Source organism: Epinephelus moara, chromosome 18 (genome assembly GCF_006386435.1).
Source record: "Epinephelus moara isolate mb chromosome 18, YSFRI_EMoa_1.0, whole genome shotgun sequence".
In the NCBI taxonomy this organism is placed as follows: Eukaryota; Metazoa; Chordata; class Actinopteri; order Perciformes; family Serranidae; genus Epinephelus; species Epinephelus moara.
This window is the reverse complement of record NC_065523.1, coordinates 13,059,595-13,081,040: the sequence shown is the minus strand read 5'-3', so window position 1 is coordinate 13,081,040 and position 21,446 is coordinate 13,059,595. Positions and strand designations below refer to the sequence as shown.

Sequence of the window (21,446 nt, the reverse complement as noted above, 5' to 3'; positions counted from 1 at the left end):
AAGCATTTTTTAAGAGTGCAGTAACCTGTTGGAAACATACAGCAGTGAGGAGAACAATCATTTCCTTTTGTCCAAAGAAACGTTCAACTGAAGTCCGACTGTTTGATCAAAGCCACAGCAAAAGTCTGTCTCTGTGAAACTGGCGGCTGCTGTGCTGCGTCCTGAGAGGGGAGGGAGGGGGTGTGTGTTTGGGTAGAGATGCTGGCCTCTGGCATTATTACTGGTAATTAAAAAATTGGGTTGTTATTTCTGCACACGCTCAGCAATGGAGCAGCGCCAGAGAACCGCCACCCTGGCACCCTGCAACTATCAGCATCAACACTGGTGCACAAGGTCTAATTATTGTGTAACTGGCTCGTTCCAAAGAGCCCACTGGTTCATCACACAAAACAAGTCAATAATCCATAGCTGCTGTGAGGAAACAATGATCCTGCTGGGCTGCTTTTTCTTTTTAATGGGTCAACTAGAGGCTTACCAAGTGGACACACACCTCCAATTCCCAGAGGCGTCTACAAGGCTCCTACATTTGGGAGCTATTCTTGTGGCTGTTTATTGGGATGTGTGCTTCTTCCTGATCCTTGCGCCTTCTTCAGTCCTTAACCATGGAGAGCAAGTCGTCCAAAGGGGGGAGTCACATGAGCTGTAACCAGCTGATCGACAGGGGCAGAGGGGCTCCAAAGTGCGATGAAGTTCAAAAGAGGGGCAGCGATTTGGGATGGGTGGAATCAGAGGAACAAGAGGAGCCTGAGAGAAGGTACTAATGTGGTGTCGGGAATATGATATATGTGATGTAACGACACTGGATTGGTGTCACATTGGTAAGATATAATGAAATGTAGGGATGGAATTACTGTGTGATGGAGAATAAAAAGGGAAAGTGCTCCACGCTCTCTTTCATCACATGTAAACGCTGACATGTGTCTCCACTGTGAACTTTTAAGGAACTGAGAAAGATACCTTTCGTTTGTTGCAAATAGGACTTTGAAATAGCCCTATAAGCAAAAGAGATCACCGAATTTCTATCAGCCTATGACGGAGAATTTGACACCTCGACTGAAATCCACAAGAAAAAAAAGGGGGGAGTTTTTCCACACAATAACAGCGATATGGTGAACTTTGTGCAGATTGGCGAGGGGAGATGGATGCCAGCAGGGGAGACAGCATAACAGAATGAGGGAGGCAATCAGGGTCAGATAGATTAGGTGTCTGAGGTGCCGAGATACGATGCAAGGTAGTTACACCTGACTTGGCAGAGGTCCCTCCAACAAATCATCCTGCTCATCTCTCTCACTTTTATCCGTTTCCTCCTCCTTCTCCTCCTGCCTTCATTCCCTCCTCTCCTCATGCATGCGCTCGTTTCTCAGGTTTCAAGCGAACAGCTGATTTACGACGCTTTGAGGTCACAGTTGACAAAGGTGGCGGAGCATATTTCAGACTGACACAAACATTACCGCACGCACTGCAGCCTGTACAGTTTAATGTCACATATTACAGTGTGGTATCAAAGGCACATCACATGTAGGCTATATTGTTACGCTATGCTGCTGGAATCTCACACGTGTCGTTTATGGTGCAATGACAGGGCTTGTCAGTGATGAAACAAGGCGTTTACTTTCTTTTGAACACCTGCTTTTGATTTTATGAAATTTTAGAACTCCAATTTCATTCATTTGAACTCTTTTATCAATTACGGTTGACAAAAAATGAAAAACTAAATGTAAAAATCAGCAAAAAGGGTTTCCAGCAAAACTCTAGCAACAGTTGGGTTCATTGGGTTTGTTTCACAGCATTGGGTTTATACTTTCTTAGTCGCAAAGAATAATGAGAACTACTGTTTTGTCTATTATATTCTATTATATTGTAGGACAAAAAAACAGTAGTACCATGTGCCCTAAGTATAATAAGTAGAACAAAGAATATATAAATGCAGTATAATGAAAAAATGGCTACATCTCAGAAACTACAAGGTGCACAATCAAGTATTTGGTATCTATGAACTCATTAAAAGCTGGATATCAAACATATGTTAGCATTTTTTCTTAGTGTTCAAAAATCCTGACTTAAACTATTGATAAAAGTGTGACTTTTTAAAGAAATTCAAAGTTGTACTGTTAGATAATTGCCCAAAGTATGTCCATACTACCAGATTTAAGACTTTAGACCAATTAGAACAAATGTTGCAGCATATTTCCTCATTATACTAAATATAATCTTTGGCCACAAAACCTCAAGGGCCTGAGGTTTCCGCTCACACAACACATTCGTCCCTATGAGAGTCATTATTGTTTCCATTAGTGGCTCCTTTTCCATTGTTGTTTTTTCTTTGAATTACTTTTTGATGACCAACATTTAATCAAATAAAACAAAAAATACTAAGCTAAAACCAAACATTATAAATATTTGATATTGAAACATTGAAGTCAAGTAAGTCATGCTGGTGTCCCTTTCATCCTTTGCACTTTTGTCCACACTTGTTAAAACACAGCTTTGGAGACAGACATACAGTCCAACTGTAGTTTAGAAACACAGTCAGTAAAAGAGAAAGCAACATGAAAACTTAATGAAGACATGAGCTTGTCACCAACTAATGAAAGCTAAGACTCATACCACAGTTTACAGAGTACTGCTCATGTTTAATAGGGCTGATTTACGTGCAAACTAATAAATTCCATAATGAGAGATATCTTAAAAAGTTTCCCTGTGGCATCTTGGCATTATGTCAGTGTTGCTTCATCACCAGTGGACTATAAATGAAAGAAATACTAATGATCTTATAAAAACCTAAATTTGTTTAATGGTGCCGTTTCAGTCTCATTTGTCTAAAATTCAATCATTTGATCAAGAATGGCTCAGAATTTCTTTGTTATTTTCTTTTTTACTTATCTGAACATTTCACAGCATCGTCAGCTTCCATTGTTTTTTTTCTTTTTGCTCAGTGAGTTTTCTGTGATAATCCTACAGGTTGGACCAGCTTACCTGGCTTCTGGGGCTCAGGCATGTCTCTGTCTGTTTATAGTGATTCCTCAGAAAGCGTCTTTCTCCCTCCTTGTCTGTGGATCTGCCTGCATTTCCTCCTTCATCCCTTTTTATCACCTCAGCACCCCCCCTCCAACACACTCTCTCTCACACACACACACACACACACACACACACACACACACACACACACACACACACACACACACTCAGCACCACTGTCTGTGACTTCATCCTCCCTCCCCAACAAGTGGAACAAGGAAGGAAGAGAGTGACAGAATGGCTGTCACTTGAAACCTTGGCAGGAGCTGCAGAGCTTTGAGGAGCTAAAGGAAGACACCATGAGGGGTAAAAGCGGTTCGGAGCCATAAAGAAAAGTCCAGCCCTCGAGGAAACCTGCCAGCTGATTAACTCGTTAGGCCCTGGAGCCAGAACATTAACAAACTGACTGATGCTAATCAGCTCTGACTGACAATGTGATGGAGTGTTGCGGCAGCGGTGAGAACTGCTCTGATATGTTTCATGTTTAACTCAGGCAGAAAAAAGTGACACGTTAAATGGATTGCATGAAAATAATTAGGGGGAAGGCGGGGTCAGAGTTTGGTGTTTATTCTGTTTTTTTGGAGAGCAAGAGAAGGATTTTTATTTGTCCTTTTCTTGCTTGACTGAAAGATTGAAAAGATGCATCAAAATAAATTTGTACATCATGTACCATGTCTCTGTATCGGAGCTTTATTTCCTGGCTGGTCGTATGTAGCAACTGTAGATGTGGATCTTAGTAGAGACTGAACATCTCTCATTTTTCATGAGCCAACAGTTGCCACCTTGATCCTGCATTGCAAGCGACCTTAAATTAAATGTATCATATGGAGTTAACCTATAAAATCCTTTAACACAAGTTCATCACAGCCTAGTCTGAACAGGATGTAGCCTGTACATATAAGCCTGCCTTTGGCTGCCTATTTCAGACAGACTTCTCCTCCCCTTCCACTATGTGCATGTTACCGATTTCAAAATCCCTGTCGCCACGTGAAACTAATCTGCCAGACCTCTCTCCACAACACGTTTTCACTCCCAACTCTTCAAATATTGATGCTTCGTTATGCAGCTTGGTTACCCCTCTTGGGTCAGTTTTGGATGCTCAGGGATGGTGTGTCACTTTACGCTCGTTACATGCATTCTGTCTTTTCAAAATAAATTCAGAACACAGGTATAAAGCTTAGTTTGTCAGTTTACCTCTACAGGTTAAGGCAACAAAAGTACGTGATGAGGTTCAGAATAAAACATCAAGGTTTGGCGTTAAAAAAGGACGCTAAATGTCATGTGACATATGTTAGTAGCGTGGTATGTTACACATACTAGCACAATTATTATCATTATTATTATCATAAAAACTGGACGGCATGGTGGTGTGGTGGTCAGCACTGTCGCCTCACAGCAAGAGGGTTCCTGGTTCGATCCCAGGAGGGAGCCCTTCTGTGCGTCGTTTGCATGTTCTCCCCAAGTCAGTGTGGGTTTTCTCTGGGTACTCCGGCTTCCTCCCACAGTCCAAAGACATGCAGGTTAATTGGTGACTCTAAATTGTCCGTAGGTGTGAATGTGAGTGCGAATGGTTATCTGTCTCTATGTGTCAGCCCTGTGACCTGTCCAGGGTGTACCCTGCCTCTCGCCCAATGTCAGCAGGGATAGGTTCCAGCCTCCCTGCGACCCTCAAGAGGATAAGCAGTTATGAAAATGGATGGATGGATTATAAAAACTCAATGTGCCATCCTACCTGCTCTAAACAGACTTTCTTACTCTTTTATAATACAGCAGTTGCTTAAAGTGTCAAAAAATGTTGACGCTTGGTGCGTCTCTTACCACAACTAAAGCTTGCCTCAATGCGTCTGTATCTGACACCAATGGCTACGGACCAAGTGCTGGTATTTGACAAGTTGGGATTCACACCGATTCAACTTGATACTTTGTTTTAGTGCTGTGTGTGAAACAACAACCTCTGAGCTTGCAACCCACACAATAAAACTTCTTTTAATGCTATATGTGGTGTTTTCTTTTGCAGGGATTTAACAATTTTAATGTCAAGGCTCACCTCCCCACTTGCAAATGTTCCATTAAAACAAGTTCCCTCCTGACACTATTTTACAAGAGCACAGTCGCTGCATTCTGGGCTTGGCCCCACCCCAGACGACTGTGATTGGTTTTAAAGAAATACAGACAATCCAGAGCATTTTATCCCGTTAATGCAAAATTATGATGGTTTCAGCCAGACCTTTCCCCAGAGCGAGATAGGTCTGGCTATGCAAGACTAAGCACAACCCAACCTGTTGCACTAATGAATGCAGAGAAAACATCACAGTGACAGTGGTAATATCTTTTCATTTAGTAGCTCTCTGTACAAAAGTACCTTATATTCATTTTGGACTAAAACTATTATTCCATTACCATATAAAGCATGAAATCTAGGTTGAGTAAAGAAATTAGGGTGTTGCAACTTTTTCTATGCCCAAAACAATTATCATTAATCCTGAGGAGGGTCTTGTTTTTCAAGAAGTAAAATAAGGTCCCAACCCCAATAACTTTTGTGCATTACCTATCTGAGGAAGATGAGACGGGTAAAAAAACTCTGAAATGAAAATGAGAACAAAGCAGCAGCAGCAGCCTTGCGTTCCTATAGGCTCTGACAATCCCATTTGTTCTCCAGTAGCTGTAGCTGTCAACAGGGTGTATTTTATGGGACCGAAAGCCCTCTGTGGGGATGTGAAGAACAAGGTCAAAGAGAGTAGAAGGAGGTCACTGACCTTGTGAATTCCTGGAGAGGTATAAACTTCCCAACCTCACAGATATGACAACAGATACACACATGCATAGAATTTGCCACATACTTCATATATTGTGGAATAAACAAACAGTTTATTTAATATTGTACACATATGAGTGATAGAGGCATGACTGTGGCTTTTATCTGATTTCCTTTGATTCCAAAGGGCAATGCAGACCAAATTGGGCATTATAAGCATCAGCGTTAAATTGTGCATTTGAGCTGTTTTTACTTCCCATTCATTCACAGCCATGCCTTTTTTGAATTCTGCGTTGGTTTTCCTGCTGCCCAGAATCGCCCAGGCTGCCATAACCTTGGCTATAACAATAAACATTCTCTGAGATTCTTTAATTTAGGAGAGAGAAGTCAGAAAGAGAGGCAGAGATTGAAGAACGGCTATTTAAGGCAAGTGCAACTTGAGATTCAGATGTTCAAGGAGAACAAAATACCCTCGAGGAAGATTATGGAGGGCTGTTTGAATAGGACATAAAAGGTCCTTGAGTCTGTTAGACCTACTGTATATTCCATCCTAATATTACATTACTTTAAAGCTGATTCATCTTAAAGAAGTCTTTCCGATGCATTGGCAGCTCATCTGTGGTGATGCATTCTGTAAATAAACTCTGAATATAGGCTGAAATCGTTCATATATGGTGGATTTAAAGTGGATATAGGAGACTAACTATAGGTGTCCTACATGATCCAGTGATCCGTTGTACAGGATGACACCAGAGTTATTTAACGCTTGCATTAGTTAAGCCTCACTGAAGTACACGTTAAGCCAACTGATGCAGGTCCTTTCCACCTTCACAGCAGCTTTTCCCATGACTGACATACACCACATCTAGAGATGAAAACAGTCAGCAGGCAGGATTCTGTGTCAAAATTCAATATTTTAGGATATTATATTTAGACTACACTAAATACAGCATTTTAACATTTTTTATAGCATTATGTTTGTTAAAGGTCCAGTGTGTAGAATTTAGAGGGATATATTGGCGTAAATGGAATATCTATTACTATCTTTTCATTAGTTTGTAATCACCTGAAACTAAGAATTGTGTTTTTATCACCTTAGAATGAGTCGTTTATATCTACATACTGAGAGGGTCCTCTTCTACTAAGTCCACCATGTTGTTTCTACAGTAGCCCAGAATGGACAAATCAAACACTGGCTCTAGATAGGGCCATTCAGTTTTTTGCATCAGACACAGTAGTTCCCACACGCTTGGCACACGGGAGAAGTTTCATTTGATTGCAGTTTGCAATCTCACCACTAGATGCCACTAAATCCTACACACTAGACCTTTAAAAGAAAGAACAAATTCTAAATGGTGCACCAATTTTGCGCAAAACCGAAGGCAAGTTTTTTCAATATTTAGTCAAGAGCAGGCCTGACTTGGGCCTCCATGCAAGTAAAGAAATATTTCTCAGCTGGAAAAAAACAGGAAGACATGAAACACTTTACATACTCATCAAGAGACACTGTTTGATCAGTGGCGACACTTAAATTTCTGAGATTGTTTTAACAGATGAATCAAAGGAACCAAGACTTTCCAGCACCTTAGGGACATCTGTTTTATCCACATTAAGCTGTAGAGAATGTTCAACCTGACAATTTTTAGTATTTAGTATTTAAGCAGCCATGTAAAATGTCAATTTTACTATATTTTGAGGGTTAAAAGAGATGTATAATTCAATATCATCTGCATAGCATTGATAAGATATACTGTTAAAACTCCTTATCTGTATTAACGTATTTTTGCTATACCCTTACCTCATGAAATTATGTTTTATTTAAGGTTAACATGAAGACAACCCAATCCCCAGAAAAAGATTTTTTTAACATTTAACGTTTCTGTAAACCACAGATACATTTGTAAACTATTTTGTTGCAGATACATTGAAACTTTGCATTTCTCAACAATGCCGTGCTGAAGGTGTGGTTAGGTTTGGGCACAAAAACTACTTTGTTACGGTTAGGAAAAGATTATGCTTTGGCTTTAAAAACACCAAACTGTTGAAAAGCACAGATGGGTCAGTAAAATGCACCCAGGTTCAGTGACTCAAACGCTGCTAGGAAACACTGCAATGCATCGCTTAAAATCACGAAGTTTCGAAGCACAAACTCTCGTGGAGACCAAAAGACAACCAGTGTTGTTGTTTGTTGGTTCCGAGCAGTAGTCTGCAGCTTGGCAGGCGTCTCACCCAGGTGGCATGCCATCCTCCATCCCATCCGCCTCCTGATGACAAAGCCAGCTCATATATTATGTCACTTTAGGAATGTCGATATGATACGTATGAAACTTAATGTAATATATTTGTGGTTTGCAGGATCATACAATGCCAACATTTTCTTCTGACGAGCGGGCTGATGAAAATGTGATTTATATTGAGCCATCGACTACAACCTCATTACTGTAGGTGCTTAAAAGTGTTAAAGTAAAAAAGTCTGTAAGTGTTATATAGGACCTAATATGGTGTGTCACATCCCTAAGTGTGTTATCTTTGTCCCTCATGTTGTAATTGGGGTTATTATGGTAAATAAAATGTGATATATAAGACAGAACTGGCTCTGTTGTAATAAAACTTGGAGGGATGAGCCATTTTAGCAGTGTCGTAAAACATTTTCCTATTAATTCCTGTAATTAGTTGATTCGTCTGATCAGTTGTGGACACTACAGCGTGTAAAATTTATTAACATAAAGACCTCCGTCTATACATGCCGAGGACAAAAGGATTTTTCAGTGATTAACTATGGCAGCATCATGTGCCTTCTTCTTCTTCAAACTTCAGGACGTGTTTCAAAACATTTTGTTGACTTTCTTTCTCATTTTTCATGATGCTCCATTTTTAACAGCACACGGGCAGACGGGACATGACAGCGTCTTCCTTCAAAGTGGAAGTCCTGTTGCCGTTTCATAAAAATATACATGCTTTCATATTTGACTAAGAATAGTAAGGTGACACCGTTGTTTAGGGCAGCGACAGAGAGTAATGGGCTGTCCCAGTAAGGGGGGAATAGATACTGTATAGGCCTGCATAGTTTCAAAGGCAGCGCCCGGGGGAATCACATGCCTCAGTCACCATATGCTCCATGCAGAGCAGCCCCACCTTCAAACTGAACAGGAGCCCAGAGAGAGGCAGACTAGTTCCAGAGACAGACAGTAATGATAACAATGCTGCACATCAAAACCCACCAGATTGACAAAAGATATCCATCCAACTGTAATTAAATGTGTACAATCAGAGAAATCCTGCTGCTTTTGGTTGAAATCATCAGCTGCTGTCTTCTTTCATTGTTTATTATTGTTGACAGAGTCTCACGAGAACAAGAAAACAAATATATTTGTTGTGTAAGCCAGATCCATTATTAGTAGCGCCAAGACCTTTGGGTGATGTGGGAATTTTTGTGCCCATGTTTTTGACCTCATCGAGGACATTCCTGTCACTGTCAAATATATTTGATGTTTTCTGTCAGTGAGCTTCTAATGTCTAAGTTGTCATTAAATGTCGCGACAGAAGTTACAGTCAAAAAGGTGCGATGCCCTCTAACAAAGTGATTTTGCACATTAAGTTTTGACTTCTTGATACTCTAAACTTTAAAAGGATTAAAACTGGATTCAAAACTTCTTTTCAGCACTTTGATGCATAAACGTTGAAGTTTAAAATGATGGATGCCTTTCACTTGTATCCACAGAGGTTTTCTTGCATGTCAGCAGAACTCCTCAGCCAGGAATAAGCATTGAGAAATAAATCACATCAATCACATTTGGCAGAAACCTGCCGCTGCTTCTCTTTTCTCTCTGGTTTGATTCCTTTCAGTATCGGGGCTCTTCTGGCCACAACCCCGGATAAGTGGAGTCACAGACACTCTGCCCCTTAGTTGACTCTTGGACTGTTAAACAGGGCTTTGGCAACTGCAAACTTTGTTGAATTAGTAACTGGAGCCAGAATCCATTGCTTGCGGGCCAAGAGAAGTAGAACAACGATCCGTAAATTCAGGTCTGGAGGTGCCACACATTGCAACCCATGTTAAGTGAACCTCTAGAGCTCAAGGAACGCTGCAAACAACGCAAGCCTTGAATTGCTGCCGTGTAACAAGGAGAAAACTTGCTTGTACAACCCAGAGCTGTGCACGCTATATACCATTTCAGCATGGGCAGACTATGATACAATGGGCCCCTGGGCACAGACATGTAAAAGGCCCCACATCTCTCCTACATAGGACTGGAAAGACACTTAGACTTTGTGGTGATTTTGTTTCTGTTTTTTTTTGTTGTAGTCATTTTGTGTCTGTTCAAGTCATTTTGTGTCTCCTTTTGGTTGTTTTATGATAATTTTGCTTCTCTTAGTTATCTTGTGTCTCTTTGTTTTTTGTGCCTTTTTTGGTTGTATTTTGTCTCTTTGTAAACTCAAACTCAAATGTATTTATATAGCACATTTAAAAACAACCCCAGTTGACCAAAGTGCTGAACAGGCTATGCAATATAAATATAATCAGTAATTAATAAAAAAAAAAAACTAAAAAAATAAACAATACAACATCATACAGTAAACAATAAAAAGATCATAAGAACAAGATGTCATGTTTAACGAGTGCCAAAAGCCAGAGAGAAGAAATGTGTTCTCAAAAGGGATTTAAAATGCTCCAGAGTTTGGGCAGCTCTTATATGTAAAGGTAGGCTGTTCCACAGGTTAGGACCTGCCACTGCCACTGCTGACTGTTTGTTAAATGATAGATAGATCTGTAGATCATCCGCAAAACAATGAAAGGAGATGTTGTAATTTTTAAAAATTGACCCCAAGGGGATTATATACAATGAGAATAAAATAAGGCCCAAGATGGAGCCTTGCGGTACCCCACAACCAAGTATGGACGCAGCTGAAGAATACTGACCGAGATGGACAGAGAAGCTTCTATTCGATTTGTTGTCATTCTATGTCTCTTTGTGTTTGTTTTGCCGCTTTGTGGTTATTTTGTGTCTTTTTCCAGTTCCTTTGCATCTCTTTGTTGTCTTTTTGTGTCTCTTCCAGTACATGTTCATTTTAGTGATATTTTCCAGTTGAAGGCCACATCACATGTAGACAGCTCTAAATACAGGTGTGATTAAACCCAAAAACCACACATTAATGCTTTATTTAGAGATGCCAGAGAAGCTCCATGAAGTCAGTGTGCATTCAAATGCATTCCCCACCAATGACAAAACAGCAAACCAATCACTTTATTATTTTATGTATTTTTTCTTTTTCTATCATTTTGGCCTTTATTCAACTGGGACAGCAGAGAAATGACAGGAAACGAGGGGAGCCCTGGCTGGATTCAAACCGGGGACATTGCAATTTCATGGTCAGCATCTTAAACCCTTAGGCCACCAAGAGGTCCCTGCCTACATTACAAGCTTTCCAGACACACTTGGGTAGGGGAGATGGGCCTGTGTTAAACAACTCAGACAAGTTTTTGGCGTCAGAGGCAAGAGATCAAACAGCCACTGCAATCCTACACTCCAGTTTTACAGCCATTACTAACCAAGTACTTTCTCTGCTCAGCAGTGGTCACAATTTCTCACAGATAACAAAATATGAGCAGGAATCTGATCACAACAGATCATTCATGTAGTGGCAGTCCATCCCAGCTGGATGAGGACACAATAAGACACTGATTTTGGTCTTGAGATAAGTGCAACTGCAGTTTTCTACTTTGTGTGACTCAGTACAGATTTACTTAAAAGGACATTTAGGTAAATAAAACTCAGGCTGAGGCAGAACATAGAATGCTGACTAAAGAATTTAAAAAACACGAACAACCCTCTTCATCACAGGACATAAATATTTATTATTCAGCTGATAAAATGGCACTTTTAAAAGCCTTTGGAGAGGGGTGGGGGTGAGAAGAAGGTTGAGGGTCTTTTCTGATGTGCTAGCAGCCTCTGCTGGCCCTGTACATGTCAGTGCAACCACAATCAAAGTGATGGATATTCACAACAGGTCTACATTATATTCAGTTCACCTTTTTGTAATGCCAAGAAGAGTGCAATGGTGTTTTTGACGTATTGTGTATGGCCTGACAGATATTAAACCAGTATTGTTCTAAATATAAAGGGATAGCTATCCAAAAACAAAGTGATCATATCAGACCAAGATTAGAACAAATTAGTTGTCTGAGCAATCAACATCCCAGCTTGTCTTTTAGATAAATTATCCATGATACAACATCCTTTGCTACAGCCAAAATATAGGGCAACACTAAGATGAAATTTAGACTGCCCCAAATAGAAACCAGAACCTCTTTAATTCGACAAGAAGAAGAAATTGCACAAGAAATTGCTGCTGACATGTTACAAAATAGCAGCACACATACAGACCTGGATCATTAGTTGCATTCTGTCAACAGACAAGGAAACTACTGTAGATACCAAAATGCTAAAAATACTAATTCAAAGACTTAACACTGTTCCTGTGCAGCAGCACTGGCAATAGCAGATGACAACGCTGACATGTTCAGTTCAGAAACTGACAGAAGTGAAAAACAAAGTTTGTATGTGTTGAGAGGTATGCACAAACAACATGCACGCAAGTAGGTCAGCACATACCTTAAATAGCTCAGGGTGCACAAATTAACTGTGTGTATGCAAGAGTTGGGTTGGAGTGGTGGTGAAACTTTTGATTTGAAAAAAATGTTTTTTGAAACTCAATAAGATGATTATGCAGATCTTAAGACTTCATGTAAAATTTTAAAGGAAGTTAAGAAACTGTAATGGTTTGTTAAAATGAGCTTGACTGGACTAACAGAAATTCCAAACTTAGCTTTTTTAACTTTTCTGACAAAGAAAAAAAGAAAAGAAAAGAAAAGAGAAGAAAATAACAGACAAAGGCACAGAAAAGATAAAAGAAAAACGATTTACGTCATGTATTTCAGAGATTTTTGTTTTGAAAAACACTCCGGAAGTGCCGATGTTATTGTGACACCCTTGACACTGTCTTCCGGTGCCCATTCCTGTCAAAATGGCTCGTCCACTATCATTTAAAATAGCAGTCGTTGCCACTGTTTTGTTTGTCGTATGCACCAATTTTGTATTTTGTAATAACGGCAGAAGGGTAAGCGTGAAACTGTATTAATTTAACCCAAGTGTGTTGCTGTGTGTAAGCGGAAGCTGCACCTGTTAGCTAAGCTATTAGCATTAGCTCTGACCCGGTGAATGCTAACGGTATATTTTCTATTTTTTTTATCAGGTTGGCGACGTCATGGACACTGAATTCGGTGGATTCTCCGTACCTCTTGAACACTCATTTGAAGTTGGTAAGAAAGTGATATTATGTTTTACCAGACGGTAATGCTAAGATGGTAAGCCTAGCTAACGAAGCAACCTTGTGCTGCCAGCGATAACTCCATATCCGAATGGAGAAACATGCTCACCAAACTTCATTCAAAAATCTGCCAGTTTAATATTTTTAGGTATATCGATAAGTTCATTAACCTGGTTCAACATAAGTGGAGCTCTATACAGAATTATCAACGTGTTCTATGAAACTCGGCCTAAAGAATAAACCGTACCAACATTGTATTTACATTTTATATACCCTCAGTCATTCAGTCATGCTGTCTGCTTTGTTCTTTCTGTCTGTCCTCGTCTTGTTTCAGATGATGTAGCAAAGTTTCGAGTGCGCGGAGCACTGATGTTGAAAGCTGGACGGGAGCCCAGCGTCTCACTAAGTCAAAACCAGCTATCAGAGGAGGACAGAACCAAACTTAAGGTGAGATGTGGCACCTCTAAAGGATGTGGACGTACAAGTACTGCAGTTGTGTCCAAAATGGAGATTGACAAATTAACACACTGATACTCATAATTACTTGATTTATATAGCACCTTTCAAAATAGTTACTAAGTGCTTTGCAATAAAAACAATAACAAATCTGAAAAACATGGCGACATGGGGGAGCCCATCTGAGCGGAGTTTGCATGTTCTCCCTGAGTCAGCGTGGGTTTTCTCGGGGTCCTCCCAACATTAGGTTAATTGGTGACTAGATGAGTGTGAATAATTGTCTGTCTCTATGTGTAAGCCCTGCGATAGTCTGGCGACCTGTCCAGGGTGTACCCTGCCTCTCGCCCAATGTCAGCTGGGATGGGCTCCAGCTCCTCAAGAGGATAAGCAGTAACGGGAAATTAATGAATGAAATCCAAAAAAAACATGTAAGAGACAGAAAACAGTATAAAATATTATAAAAAATTACAATATAAAACATAATTTAAGATAAGGTCAAAAGAAGTGAGTTTTTGAGGGGACATTTAAAAGAGGTCACTGAGTTTGTCTGCCTGAGGTCCTCAGGCAGGGTGTTCCACAGCTGAGGGGCTCAGACAGCAAAAGCTTGGTCACCTTTAGTGACAAGTCAAGATTTTTGGACCATTAGTAGCGCCTTGTGGGACAATCTTGGGTTTCCAAACAGGCTCATAGGGAATTAACAGATCACAGATACAGGCAGGAGCCTGATCATTCAAGCCTTTAAAAACAAGCAGCAAATCTTATAACCAATTCTAAAAGGTAGCCAGTGAAGGGCAGCAAGGACTGGTGTGATGTTGTCGCCTCTCTCAGTGTGAGTTAAAAACCCGGCAGCAGCATTTTGTATGAGTTGGAGTCTTCGGGTGTTTCGCCTGCTGATGCCAGAATAAAGTGCACCATAATAATCAAGTCAGGAGGGGATAAAAGTATGAATCATCTTTTCTAAATCTGCAGAGGAAAGAAATGACCTGATTTTTCTCCTTTTCGGTCTTATTCATGGACAACCACAGAGCAAAAGGCTGTGATAAAAAGTTTATTACAAAAATGTAATGAGCATTGATAAGCAAATTGGTCACTCCATGTTGGTCACTCGGTCAGTGTGACCAACATGGTGTGATATGAACCTGCATCTCTAACGTCTACGTTTGTTTTGAACATCAGGAAGTGGCAGCAGTGGACGGTCTATACAGAATCAGGGTGCCCCGTGTTTTCCTGCAGACAGACAGACAGACAGAGCGACAGATGGAGGGTTACCTCACAGCATTTGTCAGAGCGGTATGTATTTCACTTCATCTTCAGCAGGAAATCATCTTTACAACAAGACCAAAGTAATATTGGTCATTAAGACTGTATTAGAGAAGTAAGATAATTACTATAGAAAGAGTTTAGTGAGTGTTTGTGAAGTCTGTCTGCCCTGTGTATGATATGTTCCATTCATGGGACTAATTAAACAGTTTAATTCAGACTGATGAAGGGTCCTGGGCTGCCTTGGCCTGTTAAATCAAGAAAAAGAAAGTTCAGCCTGTAAACCTGCAGGCTGGTTTAACAGTTGTTTTTCATCTTTGTGGGTATGTTTTGATTTCATTTGTGGTTTCCTGAATGTTGTATATTTGTATTTTGACTTGAAAATATTGTTTGATTAATATTGAATCAGCTGTGTTTGTGTGATAGTGTTGTTTGTTATTTTTAAATTTCTCATTGCGTTGATTTAAAATTGGATTCAATCAGGAGTGCCATTATAAGTTACTTGTTTGTAAAGATCACTGTATTTTAGCTGACTGGATCCGCTACATTTTTCACATTCTGAAGAGGTATTTTAGGTCAACCTTTTGCCTCTAGATATACACCGATCTGCCACAACATTAATACCAATGACATGTCTTGTGTCATGGCATTCATGTGACACGCATTACCCACCCAAACACCATTGCAGACCAAGTACACCCCCTTGTGGCAACAGCACTCCCTGAAGGCATTGACCCCCCCAGCAGACCCCCACATGTGCCATGCCATGGAACAACTGTTCAGGAATGGCAAAAAGCTTGAGGCATCGACCTGGCCTCCAAATTTCAGATTTTAATCTGATGAAGCATCTGTGGGACGTGCCAGAACTCAAAACGTCCAGTGGTCCTGCCCCGACAGGTCAAAGCCAAGTCTGATCAACTGTGGGGCCTCTGACTTGTCGAGGCATGGACACAGGACTTCTCAGGGTTTCCTGTGGTGTCTGGCATCTAGGTATTGGCAGCAAATCCTTTGAGTCCTATGGGTTGTGAGGTGAGGTACTGTCACGTCCCACTGATGCTCATTTAAATTGGGTTTTGAGAAATATGGAGGCCAGTTTGACACCTTGAACTTTTTATCAAGATAGTCAGGCCATTTCTGAGCAGTTTCTGAGGTGTGGCATGGCGCGCTGTTCTGCTGGGGGCCAGCTGTCATGGGTGGGTGATGCACATCGAGTGGTATCCACATAAATGCCAGGAACCAAGGTTTCCCAGCATAACGTAACTGTAATGAGATGATCAATGTGGTGGACACGGGTCATAGCAGGGACATGGTATGGTTGATGTGAAAGCCTCTGACGAATAGTTTTTGACTGAACCGACAGCTTTATGGTTTGGTGAGATTATGTTCCTCTGTAATCTACAGCCAGCCTGTGGGGGTTTTTTTGTTTGTTTTTTTTTGTATGTTTGTGTCTTTGTTTTTGTCGCCTTTTCTCATTTTCTTAGCATTTTGACTAGAATTTATATCAGGCATGTGTAGCTAGCTAGATAACTAGATCCTTTCAGAGTTGTGTAAAATCTGAAATATCTAACCAGTTAGTTCAGATTAAAGGCTCTCCAAAATTATAATAAGTATTCATCTAACAGATTAAACAGCATCATATCCATCATGTTATGTAAATGTGGGGTGATACTAACCAGCTAATACTAGTGTAACTCTGACATGAACATTTATTCTGCTTTGATCCTCAGTGTGCCATGGTTGAGTCCCATCTCAGCGACGTCATCTCCCTCCACACTGACGTCTCTGGGTACCTCATCGGTGTCTCCATAGTGACAATACCTGGAGCCTGCAGGGGCACAGAGGTAGAGGATGAAGTTGATCTGGAGGTTTTCAACACCACACTCAGCATCATGGCTCCTGTCAATGCACCAGGGTCAGTCCTAAAATATTCATTTTTCCTGCTGCTTTTCAGTCTTTTCATTTAGGTCTTTTTCCTTCCGATCTCTTGATAGAGCTCGACTGCTTATGGTATCAGATTGCTAGCATCCATATCTGTAGCTGTCTGTACATTAGTGAAATCCTCTTGGGTAGCTTTTTCAGATCCCTTTGATTCAGTTCTATTTGCCTTGGCATAGCAGCTTTACATCTTTTCCCCATAGGTAGAACAAGTCTCTCTGCACTCTTCTGTCTTTCAGATACACTTTCTGTTTTGGGGTTTGTTTGAATACTAATTGTCAACTTTCTTCCAGACCTGAGACAGCTCTGTTCCTCGAACGAATGGAACAGGAATCTGAGAAGAAAGGGAAGAATCCACAAGAGCAGAAATCTTTCTTTGCTAAATATGTAAGTACTCATACTGAAAACTGCTGATAAGGCCAGCAGGCTGTGCCTAAAGATATATTCTCTGCCTCCAGTAATTGGGCTCTGATGGCTGTAATGGCCCATTTAGTTAATGGATACATGAAAATGCTTATTAAGCTCATCATTTATTTTGCCCCATCAGACCCACCTTAACTTTTTTCTAAGCATGCAGCATGTGTTAAAATCAGTGAATATATATAAAGATGGATGACACGTCTCCACTTCTTCACACTGTACAAAAAATGAAGCCAAACTATCTGCTGCCATCTTGGAGCCAGAGTTTGCCCAGTTGCCGTCTCTGCGGTATCAACTTCTCGCCATCCAACCAGTCATGAGCAGAGCCACTGATCATGAGCACACCAATTGGTACAAACAGCTGTCAATCAGGACGTCAGACTCTGTTTTATATTAACAAATATCTAATTAAAAGCAAATTTATCAGGAAAATTAACATATGAACATAAAGCAGCGTGATAAGAAGAAACTTTATCCGACATGTACTTAAATATTTTAGTTTGGATCATGTCCCATCCGCTATGGTGTAGGGGGCGGGGCTTATGACTTTCAGTGCAGCCAGCCACCAGGGGGCGATTGAGATTTTTTGGCTTCATTTTACGGAGCTGTTGTTGTTGTCCATTATTATTATACAGTCTATGGTTAAACAATACTATACAGGGTGCATCAGTACTACACTGCAAGAGATCTTGTTTCTTCTATTTCATCTGTGGCTGTAAAGTAAGAATGTCTCCTAAAAAGTCAAAATGGCTTCATGTGTTTGGTTTGTTCTCCCCTTTGCTACTTCCTGGTGCATCAGGGGAAAATCGCTGCACTTATGTGTATATTAGGCTTGTAACTATCCATAAAATTCATGGTTTAGTTCGATAAGACACTGTGGTGTCATGGTTCGGTACGTTTTCGATTGCCAGAGAAATTTACTTGATTTTTAACATTTCTGATAAATTAAAACCAATCTGGGAATGACCACATTGTAATGAGCTAGCTTAGCGTAGCATTCCTCCCAGGTGTCTCACTGGAGTAATGTTTTGGTTTAGGGGTGGGAGGGGCAGACGGCACGTTTCCTGTTCTGTCGTATGAGCTGCCTTTTTGAGTGCAGTGGCACTGAGAACGTTATATTTAATACAATTTAAACTGTATATTTTATTTTCCAAATGTAATAAGACAGTCCAACGTATCATTCGGTTTGTTATGCGTACCAAACCAAGAGCCTCGTAGCGAACAGTTCAATACAAATGCGTATATTGCTACACCCCTTGTGCATATGTGTTAACATAGTTACAAAATTATCTTGCAGGAACAATGCAAAATGTTACTAATACAGATCAGAAAATTAATTCCACTTTATGTAAAATGGTATATCTATTCTCACACAGTCCTGTGATTGAACTGTTTTTTGCCTTAACACCATAAATGAACCACACCAGAGTCAGTTTGGAAATGACCCAGCTTTATAGGTGGTCCTCCTGGGCCCTAAAAAGTGGGGTCGGCACCAGAGTTTGTTTGACAGCTTTCACACCATCTCGAGCCCAGAGTTTGTTTTGACTGAACCAGACAGATAGTGTGAAAGCACCCCATGTCATAGTCTGACACCCACTTCTGAACTGCCATGACGTTACAGTCATCCAACATTAATGTGCCCACAAAGTTCAACTGTTAATGTTTGTGACATGAAAATATGTCCTCTTCTAAAAGCAGCAGAGAGATTTTGTTTGTCTTCTGACATTTTGAGCTGTCAGTTGGAGTAAGCTCCATGTTTTGAAACATCCCCACAGAGAGCCTCGGCTTGTTGTCCTATCGCTTGGCTCTTTTATGATCTCTGTGCTGTGTATATATCTTGCTGTGTTCAGTGACCTGTGTTGACTCTGTACTGTGCTGTATCCAGTGACAGTGGTGTGTTGACTTGGTGCTGTGCTGTGTTGCAGTGGTATTTGATTCTTGGAGGTGCAATCTTCCTCATGGTCACCAATTCAGCACAGCCCCCAGCAGGGGGCGGCAGAGAGCAGAGCTGATTCCCGCTGAAGTACTGTTCTCTTAATTGTGGCTTGTTCTGTCCTCCTTCCTCTTCTGTCAACTTTAACTTTAATCTATAAGCAACATGACTAACTGAAACCCACCTCCTTTTTCCAACTTATTCCCTCTTTTTTTTTCTTTGATGTTTTTTCCAGGTTCAATGCCAAACACATTTAAGACTGGTCAATGCAAAGCTCCAATTTTCATAACTCAAAGTACTTTGTATGAGGAGGCCTCGATGCTAAACCATGAAGAAATCCTAAATCTTAATTGTCAGTGTGAATATGTTGAGGATGTGTTTGGTGTTGACCCTGAGATTCCTTCACTATTCTTCACCCTCTCACCCAGTTTTAACTTTTCTTCTCCTCTGTTCAGAAAATAAATAGAACCTAATCTGGGATGACCAATCTGGGACTGTTGATAGGATCTCTGTGATCACAGTTTAAATTTGCCGTCTTTAAAACGAATACTGTATTTACTTCTATTTCTTGTCGTCTCCAGTGGATGTACATCGTGCCTCTCGTCCTCTTCCTGATGATGTCTGGTGCTCAGGACCAATCAGGTGGAGGAGCCGGGGGCGGAGCAGCCAATGGAGGTGGCCGATGATCAACATGCAACAGCTTCTCCGTTTTCCTTTGGTTGTTATTTTGGGGGGGTGAACATTTTCTGATTCTCTTGAACAGTTTTTAATTGCTGTACATAATGCTATTTAAATGGGATAAATGTTCGTCACACACACACAACTTAAACTTGTACAGCATAGAGGAGATATTGTGCCCTGCAGATGACTGCATTTTTATTACTAATGTGAAAATAAAGTATTTATTACTTGACCTGCCTTTTTTGTGTCATTCAGACTGAAGAGTGTTAGACTCTTAGTTCTCAGATACAGGTCCTGTTTTACTGAAAGGCTCAGATTTAGTTGTAACACCAGTACAGTAATATAAAAATCTAAACACAATATACATACAGTAGACAGTAGGTCTGTCTATAGATATATTTATTGGACAAGGTTTAAAATCTACATGACAGGCTGGTCATAATGACAAGAGTCCATAAAAGAGAATTCAAATGCACTAAAAGGCCTTAGAGCTTAATTCTATTGTGGTCCTCTATGATAGTCAAAAAGATCTGATAAGGGAAAATATTTGTGAGATTCCTACAAATTGTAAAATAGTGATTAATCATGGTATTACAAAACAACAATAGAAGATTGTAGTGTTACATAGGATACAGCATTTTCTGTCTTAATACCCATGCTTTTTCAATGAATCTGGCTAAGACATGACTCCCCTCCTTGAGGAATCAACTCAACATATCACACTCAGACATCCAAAATAAGTTGGGGTTCTTCACTTGACCTTTTTCAAACAAATACTTTCTCAGGGCATTGAAACAGAGAATGAAATTCATCTTCAACAGCTTCAAGATCACACAAAACACATATATACTGCTCTTCAGGGATACCTTTATACCTGCCAGACCCAGAAAGAGAAAACACTGCAGAGACATCTCTTGACCAGGGGTATTTGTGTGCTCGATACAATAAATACTACTGACGGCAAACAAACAAGATGAACTTTTATTTTAAGATGCTCTAAATTAATTCTAGTTAAAAAATGGCTTCCTGTCTGGTTTCCCTCACTGATGGGGAAACCAGAACCACTTCATTGTCAGTTTGCCACGTTTGACCTGGAAAGCCTCCATTCAGCTGTTTAATCCTTTTTAATACAGCTGGGGATTTACCCCGTTGGGATAAAAGCAGCTGCTGCTGTCCCCCAACAAGTGTCGAGCGTTGTGGCAGTCAGTTTTCGGTAAATACTGTTTATATAAACAGGAAAGACAGCACAGAAATATTCTTCTAATGTTCCTCAAAATACTTATCATTTATATAGACTGTTTCTAGTTTCCTGTTCTTAGGCACCGTTGTCTCTTCATCCTTCTTTTGCTCAGCATCTTCTGATGGTTTTGGAATTCCGAAGGTTGTATGGATTTTTCAAGTAGGGTTTGCTCACAGAATCAGACCAGAATTTTTGCTTGATTTATACATTCATTTTTTAAATACCTTTATTTGATTTTGTGTTTCAAAATGACATCTAAACATAGACATTTTTTACTGGAAAAAACCTCACCATCTGTTTGTAACTGGCTCGCTGTCTGCAATTTCCTCAGCAAAGAAAAAAGCCCCCTGCATGTTTTTAACACAGACATTAATATAGACTATCATTCAAAAGTTTCAACTCAGCTGTTATATTGATGA

At 40.3% G+C, this 21,446-nt stretch overlaps 1 protein-coding gene across 2 annotated transcripts; it reads left to right on the top strand.

Annotated features, from left to right (window-relative positions):
* The first annotated feature begins 12,739 nt into the window (after positions 1-12,739).
* emc10 (ER membrane protein complex subunit 10) lies at positions 12,740-20,019 on the top strand. 2 transcript variants are annotated; one of them, XM_050069928.1, is made up of 8 exons: positions 12,740-12,892; positions 13,028-13,094; positions 13,437-13,549; positions 14,735-14,848; positions 16,546-16,730; positions 17,047-17,140; positions 19,099-19,196; positions 19,688-20,019. In XM_050069928.1, the coding sequence occupies exons 1-7, from the start codon at positions 12,800-12,802 to the stop codon at positions 19,183-19,185; spliced, it is 753 nt and encodes a 250-aa protein (XP_049925885.1). In that variant the 5' UTR covers positions 12,740-12,799; the 3' UTR covers positions 19,186-19,196; positions 19,688-20,019. The 2 variants fall into 2 exon arrangements, with proteins under 2 accessions (XP_049925885.1, XP_049925884.1); XM_050069927.1 differs by lacking the exon at positions 19,099-19,196.
* The last annotated feature ends 1,427 nt before the right edge of the window (positions 20,020-21,446 follow it).

Bases quoted from the DNA above. Each gene is read 5' to 3' on its own strand.
- emc10 (XM_050069927.1), top strand. From the start codon at position 12,800: ATGGCTCGTCCACTATCATTTAAAATAGCAGTCGTTGCCACTGTTTTG. The intron at 13,095-13,436 runs GTAAGAAAGTGA...GTCTTGTTTCAG, and splicing joins TGAACACTCATTTGAAGTTG to ATGATGTAGCAAAGTTTCGA. The intron at 13,550-14,734 runs GTGAGATGTGGC...TTTGAACATCAG, and splicing joins AGGACAGAACCAAACTTAAG to GAAGTGGCAGCAGTGGACGG.